Genomic DNA, 19,842 nt, shown 5'->3' on the forward strand with positions numbered 1-19,842 from the left:
TTTTAAGTGGCATCCACCCCTTATATATGCACACCATTCTCTAATCATCAGTTTCCTTTCTGCTAATTATCCCAGTTGATGAGTTTTCCTCTGGGGGGAGCTTTTGCCTGCCCTGCTCCTACCATTTGGGCCCCATTTATATGTGCTTAGGCGTTAGTCCCAGAGAACAGCTGTGATCTTCGCTGGAAATAATTGATAAAATGAGCTGCTAGCTTCAGCTAAGACTTTATAGTCTTGAACCTTGACAGTCAGTGAGGATTTTCTAATTAGTTATTTGCCTTGCCAGAGTACGACCCTCCAATTGAATTAATGAAGAATCAATGCAGATGGTTTTATTAATAATAATAATAATAATAATAATAATAATAATAATAATAATAATAATAATAATAATAATAATAATAATAATAATAATAAAGGATTTGGGGCTGTGTCGATTTTGAAGCCTAATCGTTATACTCTGGACGTCCAAAGAAGCAACGAGCAATAAATACTTTACTTGGCATGCATTTATTTCCCTACTTCCAAGGCTTGGGAATCGGATGGCTGTAAAATCTTAACCGGGAGCCTATATTGATTTTTTTTAAAATTTTCTCCTCATGAGCTTCCCCTTAGAAAGATTTCCTTTTAATCCATTTCTAGGCTTTATTTAATTTCCAAAGGGGCAATTTTGGGCTGTTTCCGTTTGAGAAAGGAAAACGAGAAAAAACTACAGTGTCGCCTTTGGAACTGGCAGATTGCAGTGTGGCTTTCCAAAGGTTATTTCAAGCCATGTTCTCAGATTTATTTATTATTGATTTGAAACCCGTTAGCCCGCCTTTTCTAAACCGCCCCCGGCCCGCCAACGTCTGCTCTGGGAGGGAGGCTGCCGCCCTGCAGGGTCCGCCTGAGGGAACTCGAGGGCCCGGGGCAAACTAGCCAATCGGAGCGCCCTTCATCCCTCGTTGCTTCTCCTTCATTGGCCATCAGGGCGCGGGGCGGGGAAAGGCAGCCGGCTCTCTCCGGATTGGCGGTCGCGCCCGGGCTCCAGCCAATGAGCCGTCGCCTGGCGGGTGACGCGGGTGGAGTCGGGCTCCGCCGGGGCGCTTCGTTCTTTCGCCCTGGCGCGTCGGGGCGGTGCGGACGGGTCTCTCTGCGGCCGCCGTTTCTCCGAGGCCATGGCGCTGCGCGACAGCTGACGCTCGTGCTCCTCTCCCCTCCACCCACCGCCCCCGGTCGGGCCTTCCTCCCCTCGGGGCTCCCCAGGAAACCGCCGCCGCCGCCGCCTCCTCCTCCACCCACCGGCACGCGGGGCGCCATGAAAGTCATCATCGGCATCGGCGGGTAAGGCGGGCGGGCGGGCGCAGGGAACATCCCGAGTGGCGCGGGCGGGCGCGAAAGGGCTCCACGTGGTCCCAGCCTTTGGGTGGGCTCCAGCCTTGCTTTTGAGCCGCGTTTTATCCCATTTGGGAAGGTGGGGGGAAATTCCCATCAGCATAATTGACTCAAAATGGAGTTCTCGCCTCCGCCTCTCACGCTCTTTCATTCATTTCATGCCGTTTTGAATTTTGCGACTTTCTAAACCCCATCGGGAATGCCCCCCCTTTTCCCTCCATCCGCCCGAATGTTGTTATTTTTTTTAAAGCAACCGATGCTTAGAAATAGTTTTCATTTAAAAAAAAATTGGTTGCTTTAAAAAATTGCCTCCCACGTGGGAGAAGGATTTGCAAAGTCACCTTGAAGAATTCTGTTGATTATCTTTTTTTCTCCCCCCCCCTCCAATCTTGCCCTTTCTCTGTCGAAGGAGGACTAATTCTAAGGGAATTAAAAAGGAGGATAAATGTTTCTATTAGGATTGTTTGAAATTTTCCTTTCTTCCCTTTTATCTCCTCTCTCCACCAAAAAAGACTCATGGACGGAAAACAAATAAATGGACACGTGTTCCTAATATACAGCGAGTTCCCCTTGGAAAATAATTGCACCAGAGTTACAACAATGTACATCTTCTAGTATTTGAGACTGTTTTCTGCTGCCCTCGTAAAAAAAAAAAAAGGGTGGCATGCTAAAAAGAAAAAAAAGTGGAAACCAAAAAGACAGCCGTTACAAGGCCATGCATGAGCGAGAAGCAAAACGTACAGTCAGGAAATATTCAGCCGCCATTTATGTGCCGTTGAAAGACAAGGAAGTAGGAAGGCTGGGCTGCTAAATACATTTCCTTGTCTTTCTTTCTTTGTAATTGTTTCATAACTTCCATACAGCAAAATTTCTGTGTAGTGAAGGAAGCACCCCACACTACAGACACGAGGGAGGTCAGTTCAGGATCTTGGCTGATATAATTGCGCTTCTTGTTTCAGGATCACCAACGGCGGCAAGACCACACTGACCGGCAGACTCATGAAGGCACTGCCCAACTGCAGTGTCGTCCATCAAGACGACTTTTTCAAGGTGAGACTGCCAACTTGGTTTGTGTACTCTACGCACACACCCCTCCCAACTCCCATGGTCCTGGCACTGCATGATCTTTCTTGGCAGAGCTGTCAGACGGAAAGTTCCTTACCCAAATATACGGGCCTCATAGCTAGGAAATAAAGGATTTGGTTCTTGGCCTATCTACAGGTCAGCCGGATTTCTAGCCCTTGTAACTATGTGGGATACTGAAACTACATAGGGAAGAACCTGGTGTTTTCAAGGATTAAGGGAGATGCAGCTTCTGACTCTCATAGCAAAGGCAAATAAATAAACAAAAAGCTTGGTTTTGCTATCTTGGCTATCAACATTACAAAATCTACTCTTCGTACTAAACATCATGTTGTATAGACATGTAAAAGAAGTGGGTTGCGTCTGTACCATTCCTAACAGAAAAAGAGGGTCAGGGCACCCATTTGAACAGCAGATGTGAGGACCCCACCTGCACTCACTGCTGACTTTCCTGCAGCTCCTCTTCTCAAGCAGCTTCAGAACTTAACTGCAGAGAAAGAGTGGAGTTGTTTGAATAATCATCTACCTTTAGTTCTGCCCTAAAATCAGACCCGTCCACCTTTAATCCAGGTGAAGCCAACTGTCCCAAGTTGGAAGCTGAAGTCTTGCTTTTCTTCTTTAATGTTTTTGTGTTTTGCCATAGATCAGATTGCACCAGGAAAAGGGGGGGAGTGCACGCGCATGCGTGTGTGTGTTTTAGAGTGTCTCTGCAGTGACTGGATAAGATCCCAATGTGCAGCTTTTCTGTTTGAAAAGTGGGCTAGCAATGTCGATCTGCTGGTAATGAGATAAAAGCAAAAGTGTGTTATCCTTGGCTTGTAGTTCTGCGCCCGCCCGCCCCCCCCCAGGAAAGGTCTAGCTTTGATGTTTTACTTTTAGCCAGTTACCAGCCAGTCAGTTTCACCAGGCACATTACCCATCTTGCTTTTTTCCCCCTTAAAGTGAGCCCTGATGTTTGTGAGCGGATCTCTAGACAGTTTTTGTTCTGTTTCAGCCCCAGGATGAGATAGCCATTGAAGATGGATTTAAACAGTATGATGGTAAGTTCTGTTTATATCCAGGCAATAACTACTACTGGTTTAGAAACCTTTAGTTCATGTCCTGGGGTTGGACTTGGTGAGTAAAAGGGACATTGCAGAATAGGATACGAGTTGGTAGCCACTGGAGACCAGGATGTTCTATACATTTTCTGCATTTCCTTTCCTTCGATTTGTATACCACCCATTTGTGTGACACTCTGGGCAGTTCACAACCCATCAAAACATAATTACAGTCATACAAACAAACAGGAAAATGCAATAAAGACAATAGTATTCTAGTATTTAATAACATTCATTTTTTTAACATTGTAGTTATTAGTGCGTTGGATATGGATGCAATGATGAGTACCATCAATGCTTGGAAGAAGAACCCAGTCAAGTTTGAACGATCTCATGGCATTAACACACTGGATACTAGAACTATAGAGGATTCCGGGGAGAAGGATGACAGCCTGCATATCCTGATCGTAGAAGGATTCTTACTTTACACTTACAGGTAACTGAAGCATTCCGTGTTCTACTCAATTTAGCTTACTCAGGGTTTACCTATTAGTGATTACTCCGTAGGTGCAGAGATGACCCTGGCCCTCATATTTCATTAGCAACAGTCACTTACTTTCAATAGGTATATGTTAATAGAATGTATGTGGTGTGGACAAATCTGATTTTGCAGGCACTTGAGTTATGATAAGATAATCTGTACTTGCTCCAGCACTTTCTGATTGTTTGTACAAAAGCATGTGAGACCTGAGTCCTAATCTGAGGAATTGTTCTTTTGATTGTTGGGGGTGGGGGTGGACCTTAATTTTTTTTTTTTATCTGTGCGTGGGAGTTTCCAGGGCAAATAGAAAGGCCTGCCGGGTGAGCAAAATTTCACAAACGTTTTAAGAAATCTGAAGCGGTATTTTATTTGTATTGCTAATGGCAGCTTTTAAGTACAAGTGTACCTCCATGAAATAAACATAATTTCTCAATTGGAACCATTGCCAAGTGTATCAGAAATTTAATGCAGATCATGGTAACTAATGCTGCCATGTAGAGAACGATGATGTATTTATTTATCCGACTTCTGTCTCCCTGAATCCAACTGCAACCATTAGAGATGAATAAAGCAGTGTTACTTGTTGTAGACAGTTACAGTTGTGTCCATGAAGTTTTGAAATAGGGAAGATGGTGGCGCTGCGGGTTAGACCGCAGAAGCCTCTGGGCTGCAAGGTCAGAAGACCTGCCATCGTAAGATTGAATCCACGCGATGGAGTGAGCCCCCATCGCTTGTCACAGCTCCCGCCAACCTAGCATTTAGAAAGCATGCAAAAGTGCAAGTAGATAAATAGGTACCACCTCGGTGGGAAGGTGAATGGTATTCCGTGTCCAGTCACACTGGCCACATGATCACGGAGGATTGTCTGTGGACAAACGCTGGCTCTATGGTTTGGAAATGGAGATGAGCACCACCCCCTAGAGTCGGACACGACTGGACAAATTGTCAAGGGGAACCTTTACCTAATGGCAGCAGTTTTTCACATGCAGCTGCCCCCGCCTCCCCTTTAAATCCCAACATTCTTAACAGTCTTTACAATAATTCTGCAAGTTCAGCCAACCTTTCTTTCTGGTTCGAGCGCGAGGACTGCCGAATGACTTCCTGCGTGTGGTGAGTGAGGGCCCGCCAGCTTGCTAATAGGCTTTTAGTGACATTCCTTGCCAAAAGCTCATGAGTAAACGGGGGGATGAGAAGCCCTCTTAGGGACCACTTGCTGGTTCAAGAAGAGGAAGTGGCAGGTGGATAGCTTTACAAGCGTCGGGCGGCATGTAACAAGAATGCAGGAGGAAGGCGGTGCTGGGCAACCTGCCCCTAACAGCTGAGTCAGGACTGATCCGTCAGCGGGCTGGTTTTTATGGATGGTGCCAGGCTGCTCAGGAAGGTGAGAATCCCGACAGTCTTTTCTGGACTGGGTGAATAAGAGGCAATGGGAGTAGATGAGGCTCTGTGTAGGTAAAAAGAAAGTGGTGCACAGCGGGGCTGAAAAGTCCTAGATTTACTTCACTGGGATTTGAATTAAGCAGCAGATGTTTTAAAAGCACTGTGGTTGTTCTTTAACGTCTGCACAACACCCTGTAGAGCAGCCGTCAGTGTTAGGAGCTGGCCGTGAAATGGCAGTATCTTTCTGTCCTGCCATGAACCTTGGGTTTGGCTATATTTAGAAAACTGTGCAGCTTTATAATATATATATTATAGGGGAGGAATTGGAGAATGGAACAACCATTGTGAGAAACACAGTACCCCAGACTAGAAGGAGGTTTTGTTCTGATCTAGGAGGACTAATTGGAAAAGTTCATGTGTACCAGCTGGTGAATCTTGGGTGTTGTAATCCCAGGAAGATAAAACGTCCAGGTTTTATGCAAATCAGTCCCTTGTTTGTTTCCCTTTTCTAGGCCTTTAATTGATGTTTTCAACCTCCGGTATTTTCTTTCCATTCCCTATGAAGAATGCAAGAGGAGAAGAAGGTATGTTTGTCCCCACCCCCAAAATTAATTGCAAATTTTCTTGTGGAAGTTCTTCTGTCATGTTAAAACACATCTTAACATGACAGAATATTCAGACAGGATATGTAAGGATCCCTTTACTGATGTGGGGAACAACTGCACAGAAATCTAGGTTGTACTTCATTGTTTCTTCTTTCTGTCTCTCTCGCTTCCGCCATGTCTAGTTCAAGGAATTACACAGTACCAGATCCTCCCGGTTTGTTTGATGGTCACGTCTGGCCCATGTATTTAAAACACAAGAAAGTGATGGAAGACCTTGACGTTGATGTGGGTAAGCAAAGTTTTGTCTTGGGAGCCAGTTTCAAAGGTGATTGTCTGTTCCACTGTGAGTGATGAAATTTATTCATCTTCTATGCCATAGATACTGTATCTATGACAATATTTCCCCGGCAAGTTGAACTCAGTTTTACTCGAGTTACAGCTGTTGGTTAGCAAACCCTTATTTTCTTTCTTGGAATAATGTAGGCTCATTATTATTATTTTTTAAAGCATCTAGCTGTGCATCTCCTGTTTATTCTCCAGCCACACGGTTTCTTGCTCCCTTTCGTAGCTTCAGATCTCTGATCCTGCATGTGGAAAGTTGGCTTACTTTACACTCACTTCAGAACACATTGGGGGGGGGGGTGTCTTTATGTCCAGACAGAAAATAGGATCAGAGTGGAATGTATTCCACAAACATCCCTGCTCAAGCCAGGAGCTGACGGTGGAGTGGCGCTTTTTTTGCCCGGAAGCAACACTGGGCAATTGTCGTGCTTTGCAGTGGGCTGTCATCAATACCTCGTTTATTTATTTGATTTATACCCCACCCATCTGGTCTAAAAGACCACGCTTAGGCGCCTTGGATTATCTGGGGTGTTTTAAGGATGGAAGATTTAAATCCCCCTCCCTCTCCTCCAACCCAGGGACCCCGCAAAACTGTACTTCTCTGTGGTGTGTAGAGCAAATGGGAAACATTTGTTTTCTCTCATCAGAGCAGGATCTACAGAGACAAAACGAGTCCTCAGATTATTTAATGCATCTCTTTGTATTCAGGAAAACCAAAGCTTGTGAATCTTAAAGTTAACTTTTCCCCCCTAGTGGATGTTGGCCTGATTTTAAAATGTGTTGCTTATGTAAATCTGTGCCTAGAGGCACAAAAATAGCAATACTGAAAATAACTGGCTTGCCTCATCAGTTTGAAAGTAGGGGCTGCTGATGGCAGCAAAAATGACTTGTCTTTTAAGTGCCGGCTGCTTATATTTCAGTCCAGCTGGATGGAGCAAAAACACGAGAGGAGCTCTTCAGTGAAGTCTACGGGCATATCCAGAACAGCATAGAAGAGCTGGTGGAGATGCTGGTAAGGGTTGCACCAAAGTCTGGGGCCAGAAGAGGTTGCTGAGTCCTTATTCAGATTCTAAGGCATAAAGGGAAGGGGAAATGATGTTGTTTTTTAAAGAAGTCTGCCAAGAATCAGTTACTGTGGCTTTCTCAAGATTCCTAGTGGGCTTGAGCACATCAGTTCTGGTCCTGAACTTCTCAGAGGTGCTTTGAGCAGAGGACTCCCACCCGTGCTTCAGCCCCAGCTTTTCCTGGGGCGCAGTACTAAGAGCTTTGATAGGAAAAAGATGACCAGCGCAAGGATAGGGAATCGCCTCTGTGCCACGTAGAATTTGTCAGCTGCTCATTAACTACTTTTTCTTTGACTGGAGTCAATTGGAAGTTCAGATTATTTGTTGTCGTGACATACAGTGAGAGAGAAGGAACCGTGTATGCCTATTTCCTCAGACGTTCACTTAAATTCAGAGGGTTACTCCCTCTTCAGCGCTAAGCCTTCTTGCTCTGACATCAGTTTTCCTATTCAGCTACGTTTGCATTGAGAGACCCAATGGAACGATGAGCAGGGGAGAGATTTTCTGAATGTCAGAGCAAGACAACTCTCAACTAATTGTACCATGTAATAACCAATTCACAACTTGTGGACTTCTGTAAAGCCTCACCAGTTCGTTCTTCTTCCAGAGTTAAGACAAGCAGCCAAGGCGATTCCCACGAGAGAGAAGACACTCCTTCAGTAACTTATTTTTTTTTAAAGTCCATGCCTGGTTTGGCAATAAATTACCAACTTCTGTGAAGATTTTTCTGTTCTTAATTATTGTATTTCATGCGGATGAAAATCTCGACAACGTGGCCTTGATTAAAAACCATCTACCATCCATAACGATTCTGAATTTGTATTTGTGATTTTAATGCTCTATGCTTAGACAGTGCTTCCAGCATTTTGCTGGGGATGGAACCATCATCTTTTCTGTTGGGGAGAGGCCAACAGCATGAACAGAATCCTATAACAGCAACAAACAACACCTGTAGTCGGAGGTGTTCCCACACATTAATAGTGTGGGTCACTAACTAGCATTAAGTAAGATAACACAAAGTATACACGTCTAGCAGTCCACCAACAGATGTAAGAGGCTGGAAAACATTACCTGCATTTAGTTCATCAAGAGCAACATGCTTTATCATTAATTGCAAAGATCTGAGGTATAATTTCTGTTGTCCGTTTAAAACAAACAGATGCTTGGCTAGTATGCCAAACTTTCCTGAATGAAAAGTCTGCTTTTCGGCTGTTCAATGTAGAAATATTTCCAGCATCCTTGACCACAGTTGTTTAAGGTTGGTGTTGCAGTGGTAATGAATATCAGCTCGTGGCTAAATGATGATAGCGTCCATAAGGCCATCCAAGGTTTGTGGGTCAGGCAAGGTTTGCACGGGGGTGATTTGAGGTTATACTCTTAGCCACTGTACCAGCTAGAACAGCAACAAAAAAACTGTAGACACTGACCTTATGACTCAGTATTACATCAAGGGTAAATAGGACAAAATCATGTGCTAAAAGCAGAACCACTGACTGTCCGTAGTAGATATTGCTTTCCCACTAATCTAGCCAGAAGTTGTAAAAATAGAGACAGTGCATAGGTTTTAAAATACTGTACAGATGAGTCTGATGCTTCTCTCCTTCCTGAGATAAACAATTTTATTGGTGCAGGAATGATAGAATTGTGCAGAATTTCTGTCAGTTCCACAAAATGCCATGTTCTGTGCTGGTTGGGTTTTAGCTGCTCTGGACATCACTTCAACCCAAGATGTAGCAATTTTCTTATAGGAGCTGGACCACCCCAATATCCCCTAAAATAGAAAAAAAAAGGGAATGAAATACATTGTGGTCAGCCATGGCACTTGCCAAATAGCGCGGGATTTCATTTCGGCATGCATCAAGAAGTCACAAAGCTGAGCTAAGCATAGGGAGTAAAGTATAAATTGAAAAGACAGCTGTATTGATCTCTCAGTGATGTAGGCATACAAGTTAATCACAATTAAGCATATTTATGACAGTGGGCATTTCTGCTGGTGTAACCCATGGCAATCCTTAATGCACTGATTTTGCTAGAAATAGTGTGGGCCCCCTCTCTGAAAATTAAATGTATTTGCCAAGATGTAACCAATCACTTCAAGTCATATTAAACAAAGATATTTCAGAAATGTTTACATTTTAGAATAACAGCTTCCAGTTCTTGTTTACAGTATTGCACAACCCTCTGAAACGCTATACCTCTGCCACTAAGGGCCCACGTGTAGTGCCCCCCCTTGCATTACAGCCTACATTTGGGCTTTTCAAAAAGGAATATACTTACTTCAGTAACCCATACCAGTAAAGAGAAGGCATCATATTGGCTTTCATGTGAAAACTTGTCCACCGCTCTTTGCTCTGGTCAAACGGAAACGTTTCTAGAGGTTGAGCATTGTAATCAAACTCCGCTAGGATCGCTCGGTTGTAGTTTGTTACCAGGGGACAAGACGTGTAGCCATCGTACTGCAAAATATTTGATTGTATACATTTTAAGCAGCAGAGCAAACCCATCTACTTGTTACTCAAAAGCATTTCTGTCATCAGCGCTCTGCAGTGCCTCTCAATCCATTTAAAAAGAGTCAAAGTGAATTACAATTTCCTACTTAATCTATTCTTAATAGGATGTTTACAAAAACGTTGCAGGTTTTAAGGGGAAAAAGGGACAGATCTGCCCATTTTAAAGATGAACACAGACAATCTGGTTACCTTTTTACTTGGAGTTTTGCCCTTCATTACGGAAGAAAGTGTTTTATCGAGTACCCCAGACTGGGCAGCTATGGAAGAGATAAAGGTTTCCATCATTAGCGTGGTAGCATTTTGCTGATGAAACGGTACGTAATTATCAAAACAACAGTGAAGTCTGAAAATGCATTTCGACTGGCAGCTCATGAAACCATCCTCTAGTTGTCTCAACTTCCATTCCGTTCCAGAAATGGAGAAATACAGAGACAATCCAAAGTTCGGTCTGCGTTGTATGTTGCAGGCATGTATAACCATCAATGTTTTCTGAAAAGTCTTGACAGTATCCTCAACATATTTAGCGAAATAAAATGCTAAACTTTCAGTCTGCCATCCACATCATTGTTATTTTCTTCACATCTTGGCTCCACCAAAATCTCCAAGAGGATTCCCAACGATTAACAACCATTCCTGTTCCCTTAGGAGGGAGGATAAACTCCCCAAACCCTTAAAAGCCAGTGTGGGAAGCTACCACACGGATGTTAAACCACAAAGTATCCAGAACGGGGCTCACCTATGGCTGCAGCTGTTTTGGAAGTGGGGAGGTTGGTGCAATCGCCGATCCCAAACACATTGGGATATTTTCTATGTTGCAGCGTCTCCTTGTTGACGTCCAGCCAGCCAGCCCCATCAGCCACCGGGCTGTTGAGAAGAACAGCCGGGGGTCCCATGGGCGGTGTGACATGAAGCATTTCATACTGGTCCCAGAAAAAGAGCCAGAAGGTCAGATTACGTTTAGGGAAGTGCAACCTACTCACCATAGCCGGTTTTTCTCCCCTCCCCTTCTTAGGAAATGTGAGGCTGAGCAATCAGACTTGCAGACCCAGCTAGGGTGTATATCTTTCACTGGCCAATCGCAAACCTGCAGAACAGGTTGTGTGTAGGGGGAGCTGGCCATCTGCTGGGGACGGAGGCTTTGGAAAGGGACGGTTTGGTTCGTTACGCATTTCCCCTGACGTTGGCATACACAGTCCCTCAACAGAGGGCGTCCCCCCCCCCACCATCAGGCAGGCTGCCAGGAGCAGTGAAGTGACTCCGGGTTGCTCTCTGCCCTAAACACATGGGGAAGATTGATCTGGCTTCAAAACCTTTCTGCCACAGGCCTTCCATCCCCCACACACCCCTGGTGTTTTGCCTAGTTCCTGAGCAAAATGGGGCAATTTAGACGAATGAAACAGAAAAGCCTGCGTTGCCGACCCGGTAAACCTCCGTCTCCCCAGGTTTGTCCAAATTCTCAAAGACGGCTTCCTGTCGGTCGGCTCGAACTTCGATTAGGCTCCGTTTGTAATTCACGGTGATGTTCCTGGACTTGATAATCTCAAGCAGAGCGTCGGCGTACTTCTTGACACCAAAAATCACCCCAAGGGACGTGTTGAAGATGATGTTGGCTTTGGGTCTTTTCCCAGTCTATGCAGGGGAGCAAAAATAATGCAAACTAAGTGGTTAAATGCTGGAGCGTTTTCTCCACCTACACAGAGGGGTCCAATCAAAACAAAAGGAGATGGTTGTGGACCTAAACATGATTCACTTCTTTTTCTTAAACATATTTATATCCCCGTTTTCCTCCTGAGGAGGAACCAAAGCAACTTAACAATAATTTTTTTTAAAAAGATCATAATGTGAAAACCGTACATTATGACATTTAAAAATAATTCAACAGATACCAAATTTTAAAAAAATAGCAGATAAAAATATTTAGAACCACGCTAAAAAACACATTTTAAAAGACGACAGAGCAACCCCACGTTTAAAAACTCGTCTTTGCCAGCTAGTAATGGAGGAAAACACCTGCAGGAAGAGAAAAGTCTTTGCTTGCTTTATGGGAGGAAAACAAAGAGGGGGGCCAGCCTGGCCTCTCTCCTGTGGGAGGGAGTTCCACAGATCGGGAGCCGTGACAGAAGAAGGCCCTATCTTGGGCCAAGGGAAGCCTATCTCTCAGTCCCACACCTCTGGGGAAGATGGATCGAAGAGAGAAGCCTCCCTGGCCAGGCCCATAAAGGCAGCTCTGGTCTTTAGGATACAAATATATATATAAAATTGCAGAGGTCCTGCCGTATAGGGCAGAAGACCTCCCTGATGGGATGCTTGGAGCAAGAAATATAATTAAAAATTTAAAAAATGAAACACATGTTAATTTTTAATGCACTTGTACACAGCTGTAGCTACTCAACTACGAACTAAGATTCTTTGATCCATTGACTTGGAATTTCTTAACTTGGTGACAGCTGTAAATGACCCAACCTGGAAGCCAGTCCTACCGAACGGTGAAAAGGGTGCTGAGGCCGGATTCCAGCTGTTTAAACTGGTGCATCGAGCCCTCTCTGTTCCACACGTTGGCCTTTAAAATACCACAACACTTTGGGTCACCTGTTCCCTTTGACCACCCAAAGTCTGCCAGCCGGACTGCTTAGCCTCGGCGCGCACTGACCTTTCTGAAGTACGCCTCGGACAAATACATAATCTTTTGCGGTGCCCCGGCGCACTTCACGGGGGTGTTTGGAAAAGTGAAAATGGCATTTCCTTCCTGGAAACCCTGCAGAGCCTTCCACGTTTTCTCCACCGTGTGGACGGAATAATTGGAACCTATTTTCGGTGAATTGAAACCTTCTGGCAAGCCTTTGATCTGGAACAGAATAAAATTAACTGGGTAACTTTCATTGCGTCCAGTGTGCCTTGAACCTTGGCCATCGCTGGCACTAGCAGAGAGAGAAGTCTCTAGAAAGAGAAAAACTACACACACACACACCACACACACACACACACACACACACACACACACACACACACACACACACACACACACACACACACACACACACACACACACACACACACACACACACACACACACACACAAAATACAACACAATAATACCTTTTCAAAATGGAGCTGCAGCCCAAGGGCAACGATCAAATACTTGTACGATATCTACAAATTGAAAACAAAACAAAACGTCGTGACAATAAGTATATATCTTTATTTTAATCTCGTATTTTTTGCCACAGAGGTGCTTCCCAGGAACAGCGGCTAAAGCTCAGCTCAAATGCTAGAAACGAGGGTCGGAAGCCGTCCCGGTCCTCCGATGCGCAGGGAAGTTTGATCTCACACTGAGGAAGTGGGCGTTGGATTTCAGCCCGAAACAATGAATCGGATGCGGACTGAGGCATGTCACGGATTCGAAACCTCTGGGCCTCCAGATTTGGGTTCCTGCAATCTCTCGCCACTTGGCTGTGCTGGTCTTTAAAAGGTCACAAAGACCGGATGCTGAGCCGCACAGCTGTTTGCTGTACCTCAATGGGATGTTGGGTCTCTGGCCAAGTTTAAAATGTTTTCTGTCAAAGTAATAGAGTCTCTTAAGAGGGGAGGGCTTTTGTTTTCATATATGGGACACTTGGACGAACTGGAGATTCGGGGAGAAGCTGCACAAAGCGCTTCTCCGCCTTACCTTCTGCTTGTTCTCCAAATGGACGCAGTTCTTGTCCGGATCCAGGTTTTGCACTCGCGACCGGATCCACTGGACCCCCGGAGGGATCACGCTTGCCGTCGGACGGGAAGACGGCGCCAAGGGTTTCGCTCCCGCCCCGACCAACGTCCAGATCGGTTGATAATAGTGATTCTGAAAGAGATTTATTTGTTATTTACCTTATTTAAAACATTCCTGTGCTGCCTTTCTCCCCAGAAGGGACCCTCAAGGAAGCTTACATAATTAAACCAAGAGATTTAATGATCCAGAGAAGCCTGGGGAGAAGAACCAATCAAGGCCATCCCAAGACTTTTTGCTGCCTGAGGCAAAGGGCATTTGGGCATCTGAAGCTTACTTTGACACTAGCAATGGTCCCGCCACCTTCCCAGCCTCGTTGGGTGAGGACGCGAGACGGGGCCTTCTCGGTGGCTGCTCCCCGGCTATGGAATGCGCTGCCCCGAAAAACCAGGTCAGTCCCCTTTGCTTCCAGCCCTTCCATCCTCACACAAAGACCTTCCTCTTCAGGCAGGCTATGGAGTCTACTGAAGGCTGTTTTCTGACATTCCAGTATTTTATAATGTTTTGAAAATGATGTTTGATCCCGTCCGATCCTGAATGGGGTCTCTTTAATATAGTTTTAAAACAGTATTTTAAATGTGTCCTGTACAGTTATAATTGCAGTGATCTGCCCCGGGGTCCCCTACGGCAGTAGTGCCCCAACCTTGGGCCTCCAGATGTTCTTGGACTTCAGCTCCCAGAAATCCTGACCAGCAGAGGTGGTGGTGAAGGTTTCTGGGAGTTGCAGTCCAAGAACATCTGGAGGCCCAAGGTTGGGGCACCACTGCCCTACGTCATGAAATGCAGCAGATAAAATAAAAATGAAGCGGAGAATCCAGCAGGTAGAGTTGAGAAGCAGCCGCCGTTTCTTCTTCTAAGAACCTGGGACGCCTGTTTCTCTTCCCCGGAGTGAGAGAAGAAGCCACGTTTTTACCTCCTGGGGCTCCACGACCGCCACGTTGTCCGCCCCAACTTTCCTCTTCATCCGCGCGCTCATGGCGATCCCGCCGGTCCCTCCGCCCAGGACGAGCACCTCGTAGTAGTCCTTGGCAGCCGACCCGCCAGTCGTATGGAGTCGGGACAAGCTCATTCTGGACCCCCCCGGTTTGATTAAGGGGCCAACGAGGCGTGGGCAGCTCCAGGCAGCCACCAGGCCCCGGGTCGCCATTGTCGCTGGACGTCAGTCTGGAAAACGACCAAGAAAGTGGTTAAGAAGACCCTCCGGCGCCGACAGGCCTCGCCTTTCCCTTACAGTCTTCCTTAGCAGCCCCTTCCCTCCGAGAGAGCCGAGCAGCCAGTCTGAAGGGCTGTCTTTTAGAGGGCAAAGACCATCGTGCTAGGAAAAGCAGACGGCGGTAGGAAAGAAGGGTGAGCAAGCAGGAGATGGACTCCCTCCGTAAACGAAGCCATGTGTTTGTTCGTTTAGAGACCACCTTTCTCCCGATAAGAGGACCCAAGGTGGCTCCCAACAGTAAAAAGAATAGAATTAAGAATATATTAGGTTAAACATGGGGCGGAAAAGACAATTAAATTATATGCTAATTAAAACACTTATGAGCAAGGAAACCTTCAAAAACTCTCTTAATTTAAAAAAAAGGCATTCAGGGACTCACGATGGTTAAAATCCAGAAGGGTGTTGAACCTATGAAGAGAGAAAGCACCTGAATCAGCCGAAGAGGGTTAGACTAGATGACCTTTGAAGATGCCAAAGAGTTTTGGCCAACCCTAAGGACGTTAATTTTATTGGTGACTTGAGTCATTTGTTTGCGACATCACCGTCTGCCCTCTCCTCTAAGGATCTCCAAACAGAATGGCCCCAAGAGCCTTGTACAAACTCGGGGACTTTTGCTCAGCGGCAAAGCAGAGTCTTGGGCAACCGTGGATTTCCCCCAAAACCTGTTCCTCCCATCTGAAATGTTGGCCAGCTGCTGCAGGTAGCATGAGCCGGAGGTTGGCAACCTGTAGCCTACACCCCGTTTTCAAAACCTTCCTTTCTGCAAACAAAGGATTCCCGTCTCTAGCAGGAGAAATTTATGTCTTCCGTCTCCTCCAGGCAGGGAGGAAGACGCAAAGCGTGGGAAGGAGCGCAGAAGGTTAAGTGATGCTTTCAATGGGCTTCACAAACAAAGGCCACATGTTCTCTTTGTCGAGTGTCGTCTCTCCTGAGCCTGGCCTCCCCTCCTAGAAATGTCAACCTTCCCGGAGATTGCCGCGGATGCGCTGAGACCTGACAACCCGGCCAGGAGAGCAAACCCGCTCCACGGCTCACCGCTGGGCCCAAATGTGCCTCCCACCCACACCAGCCCCACCGACATCTGTGGGAATTCAGGTGGTTGCAGGTGACACATCTCCCTCCCGTAGATTTCGACAGGTCTACTCTAACGAGGAGGACCGGATCTGAGGAACCAGAGAGCCAGTGCTGTCACGAATTAAAGAAGTCAGATTTTGTTGATGCAAAACCCATCCAATGGTGGCCATATATGGACCGCCGTTCCCGATCCCCACCTTGGCAAGGCCAGAATAAACATGCTGTACAACTCTCTGCCCCGTGCAGTCCAGGCCTCCTTTACTGCTTGTCAAATAAAGCTCTGAAGGTAGGAGCCACTGCCTTTTTGATCCATTTCCTCCTCTACAACGGCAGATTGTTTAATGATTAAACAGACGATTTCTCCTAATTGGGGGTGGGAAATATGCAAGCAAATCAGGCAAGAGAAACCCTCTGTTTTCTGGACAGCTGAGAGAGGGCTTAAGACCGGCTGTCAAAAGACCAAAACAGCCACAGGAGGTTTAACAACTGTGTTTTACAGGCAGCGAAAGGCAACTCCAAAATCTCAAAGCATTGCCAGCATAATCTTAAGGAGCTGAAATCTTCCAATGGTGCTCTGAGACTACATTGAACGTTTAACAAAAAGACAATGGGTGCAGATTTTTCAAGGGTGGAATGAAATCTAAGGAAGGGACACCATGGAGTAGTACCGAGGCCAGTGGCGCAATGTGCAACGCCCCCCCCCAGCTGCAGAACGCCCTGTTCAACTCTTGACAGGCAGATTGTGAAATGCAGGAAATCTTGGCCTTTGCACGCAGCTTCCTCTCCCCAGCACAGCTCCGAAGTGTTTACTTTAGCAGACTTACGGGCTGCACAGGCAGGAGTCCAAAGGGGAAAGACGCATGCTCTAAAACAAAGCCATGAACCGCCAAGGTCTTAAGGATGCTGCACGGAGAACCCAAAGCAAACCAACTCACGAGCAACACAGGCAGCTGCAGTCTGGATATATTACTGCTGAATCTTCTGGAGCTGAAGGCCACTGAATTCACCCCTAACATGATTAGATGTCGACAGAGAGCAGACAGACAGGAAGGGCTTTTAAGGACCGAATTCACCCCAGGTTATGAAAAATATGAGTGGGTGGGTGTACATACAGGGCGCATAGGCCTGCATGCTACAGGCCAGGAAAGGCCTGCATGCCATGAGGATGGAGAGTAGAAACACATGTGGACTAACCTCTTCTGTAATCCAGTTTTGAAGGTGGTTTTAAATAGCAATGCCATGCCTGCATCTTTTCCCCAGGATGAAGAACACATTGGGGGGTTAAATTTGTACGCTCTAGGCCGGAAAGCACGCTCTCTCTTTTTTTGACAATAAGCCTCAGTATTAGCATCAAGCATCCTCCCTGTGTGGCGGAGAACGAGGAGGAAGAGGCTGTGAGGCTCGACCTCGAGAGCTGGCCACCCAAACCACAGACCGGAGGCTGAACCACCAGCTACATGAAGCGCGGAGCAGAGCCCACATTTCTCCTTTGCCTGACAACGTAAAATACCATTTCTAAACTCAGATTATGACCAGTGGCCACTGAGCAGCTCCATCATCCTCCCTGAATCTGTTTCAGCTCCCAAAGGTGTGGCCACATTGTGGACCTTGGGTGGCCGCAAATTCCACCCAAGGGCCGGTTTCCGTGGCCACTTTGGGCAACCTGGCTCTTTCCAACCCACGGGTGACCTCCTGCCTCTGTCCCCTCTCGGGGGGGTGGGTCTCCTTTCCTCCTGGCTTCTTCTCCCCCCCCCCCTTCTCGGCACCTCCTCCTCCTCATAAACTTTATGGAGAGATAAAAAAAGGCCTGGTTAAAGATCACGTTTCTGCAAAGCGAACAAGGTCCTTTTCAAATAGGGTTGGGATCTCGGCGGGCTTAATTCGAAGGGGTGACAAAGACACACACACACACACACACATACAGCCCTCTGGTCCGATACGGGTCCAGTCCTTAAATTCTCCTGTGCGCCGAGGAACCCGGCCCTACCATTAGGCAGAGCGAAGCGAGAGCCTCAGGCAGCAGAGGTGGAGGGGCGGCCCAGCCGCTCCCACCCATTCTCCTGTCTTGGAAGATGGAAGGAGGTGGGCTCAAACATCCTCCGTGGGGCAGAGGACCCTCGCCCCACCATCAGTGTGGGAGAAACCATCCACCGCTGGCTTCCATTGGGGGGGGGAAACGGGAGACGGAGGGTCGGCCCCGGCCTTTGACTCGGGGTGCCCAAGGTCTGCCTTGTTCTTCCACCGAGGAGGGTTTTGCTCACAGAAGGAGGAACTCCGGCTTTTCCTTTCCTGACCACACCCTGCCGTTCGCCTGCGAGGGAGCCCAGAAACCGCCCTCGGAGGAGGCCCATTGATCTCCCTCCTCTAGGTCTCCTTGTGAGTCCCAGCAGGTCTCTAGCAGGAGTCTTTGCAACTCCCTGCCACCTGACCTTTTTCATGGAAGGTGCTGGCGCCTGAACTCGGGACCTGCTCAGGGTGAAGTAGGAGCCCTCCCCTCTGTGAATTGTCAGACTTCCTTGTTGTAAGAGCAAACAAGCGTCCTGATCTGGCTGTTCTGAAGGGGGCGGGAATGAACACCTGGATAAATCTGGATTGTCACCTTCAGAAAGAGCCTGTACACGGGGGGGGGGAAAATATTCCCATAGTGTTTTCTATCAGCAGGTCTCTTCTCTTGCGGGGGGGGGGGGGGAGCTGTGCCTGTTGAACTGATGCCTGTCATGTTGTCTCAAGGACTTTCACCTGCTTGGCTCCAATGGGGCAGAGAATTCTGCCAGGCAAAGGGCTCCCTTGCGCAGGACGAGATGAATATTTCCCCCTTCCCCCAACAAGTCTCCCTCAACGTTTGTACATAGTGGATTAATTGATTTCCCCCCTATTTTAATAATAATAATCAATCATCTGAGATATCAAAGACAGAAAAGAAAGGAAAATAGCTAACGACAAAAACAAACTCAGTTTCAAATCAAAACACATGTAACGCATTGAGTGCTCACCACCCTTGAGATGATGACCACCACGATTACCCTTTAGATTAATTTATATTTAAAAAACTGCAACACATATGTATTCGTGAAACAAACAGTTTATCTCTAAAAACTAAGCAGCTGATAGATGCCATCATGAAGAAAACCTTGGCATTCCAGGCGATTATTGCCTTGTTGTTTTTTATCCCAAGCTGTCTAAAAAGTGTGTGGCTTTAGGGACTGCAGCCCCCAATAAATAAAATAAAAGATACTGTACTTCCTTCTAACGCTTCCACGAATGAATAAATGCAGGTCTTTCTTGCAGAACAGCTCGGAAACCAGCGGCTCCCTTCCTGGGACCTCTTCAAAATGTGCTCCAACAGGCATGCCAAACGAAAGCCACCCCCCACCCCCCCTACCCAGCAGCTTTTTGGTTCCTTTACCATTGATATCCGGAGGGGGACCCCAATGTGGACACCCTTAAAACTAATCCCTCCAGTCCAGGGGGGCTGCCGTCAAGCCATGCTCAGAGACACTCTAGCCTCTTCCCCCCCTCCAAAAAAAAAATCTGGGGAAAGGACGGAGCCCCTCCCCAGCCACAAACTGGCCCTTGCTCCGCATCCCAGACCATTCAAGACCAGCCCCTTCCCCCCCCCCCCGAAACGCTTGCCAGGGAACTCCCGTCGGCGTTTGCCCGAGGCCGAGCTTCACCTGTTGAGCCTCCGCCCCGCGCGCTTCTCCCGAGGCGCTCCGCTCCGCTCCGCTGGCCCGTCCGCCGGCGCCCAGCCTCCGCCCCGGGCGAGCCCACGCCTTTTTTCCCTCGGGACGAATCCGGCCCGCCCGCGGGGGCTGGGTTCAGGGGAGGCGGGCGCCTGCGGAGCCTCCGGCG

At 47.1% G+C, this 19,842-nt stretch overlaps 2 protein-coding genes across 3 annotated transcripts; one reads left to right on the forward strand and one right to left on the reverse strand.

Moving 5' to 3' along the window:
- The first annotated feature begins 1,018 nt into the window (after positions 1-1,018).
- Positions 1,019-8,235, forward strand: LOC110077233 (nicotinamide riboside kinase 2). The gene is made up of 8 exons (XM_020790073.3): positions 1,019-1,323; positions 2,334-2,424; positions 3,452-3,497; positions 3,810-3,993; positions 5,931-6,002; positions 6,206-6,312; positions 7,286-7,377; positions 8,037-8,235. The coding sequence occupies exons 1-8, from the start codon at positions 1,034-1,036 to the stop codon at positions 8,040-8,042; spliced, it is 888 nt and encodes a 295-aa protein (XP_020645732.3). The 5' UTR covers positions 1,019-1,033; the 3' UTR covers positions 8,043-8,235.
- Positions 8,094-19,804, reverse strand: SQOR (sulfide quinone oxidoreductase). Of its 2 annotated transcripts, none has more exons than XM_078380994.1 (10): positions 19,665-19,804; positions 14,617-14,867; positions 13,608-13,778; positions 13,037-13,090; positions 12,590-12,784; positions 11,359-11,568; positions 10,676-10,859; positions 10,129-10,196; positions 9,722-9,885; positions 8,094-9,200 (listed from the first exon to the last, which is right to left on the reverse strand). In XM_078380994.1, the coding sequence occupies exons 2-10, from the start codon at positions 14,848-14,850 to the stop codon at positions 9,143-9,145; spliced, it is 1,338 nt and encodes a 445-aa protein (XP_078237120.1). In that variant the 5' UTR covers positions 14,851-14,867; positions 19,665-19,804; the 3' UTR covers positions 8,094-9,142. The 2 variants fall into 2 exon arrangements, with proteins under 2 accessions (XP_078237120.1, XP_072838168.2); XM_072982067.2 differs by having other exon boundaries at positions 9,707-9,885.
- Positions 19,805-19,842: the final 38 nt, after the last annotated feature.

The sequence above is a fragment of the Pogona vitticeps genome, chromosome 12 (genome assembly GCF_051106095.1).
Source record: "Pogona vitticeps strain Pit_001003342236 chromosome 12, PviZW2.1, whole genome shotgun sequence".
In the NCBI taxonomy this organism is placed as follows: Eukaryota; Metazoa; Chordata; class Lepidosauria; order Squamata; family Agamidae; genus Pogona; species Pogona vitticeps.

Excerpts from the sequence above, each read along its gene's own strand:
- LOC110077233 (XM_020790073.3), top strand. The coding sequence starts at position 1,034 with ATGAGCCGTCGCCTGGCGGGTGACGCGGGTGGAGTCGGGCTCCGCCGG. Across the intron at positions 3,498-3,809 it reads TGGATTTAAACAGTATGATG|TTATTAGTGCGTTGGATATG; the intron begins GTAAGTTCTGTT and ends TTAACATTGTAG. Across the intron at positions 6,003-6,205 it reads GAATGCAAGAGGAGAAGAAG|TTCAAGGAATTACACAGTAC; the intron begins GTATGTTTGTCC and ends CGCCATGTCTAG.
- SQOR (XM_072982067.2), bottom strand. The coding sequence starts at position 14,850 with ATGGCGACCCGGGGCCTGGTGGCTGCCTGGAGCTGCCCACGCCTCGTT. Across the intron at positions 13,091-13,607 it reads ATTTGGAGAACAAGCAGAAG|ATATCGTACAAGTATTTGAT; the intron begins GTAAGGCGGAGA and ends TTCAATTTGTAG. Across the intron at positions 9,886-10,128 it reads GCAAAACTCCAAGTAAAAAG|TACGATGGCTACACGTCTTG; the intron begins GTAACCAGATTG and ends AATATTTTGCAG.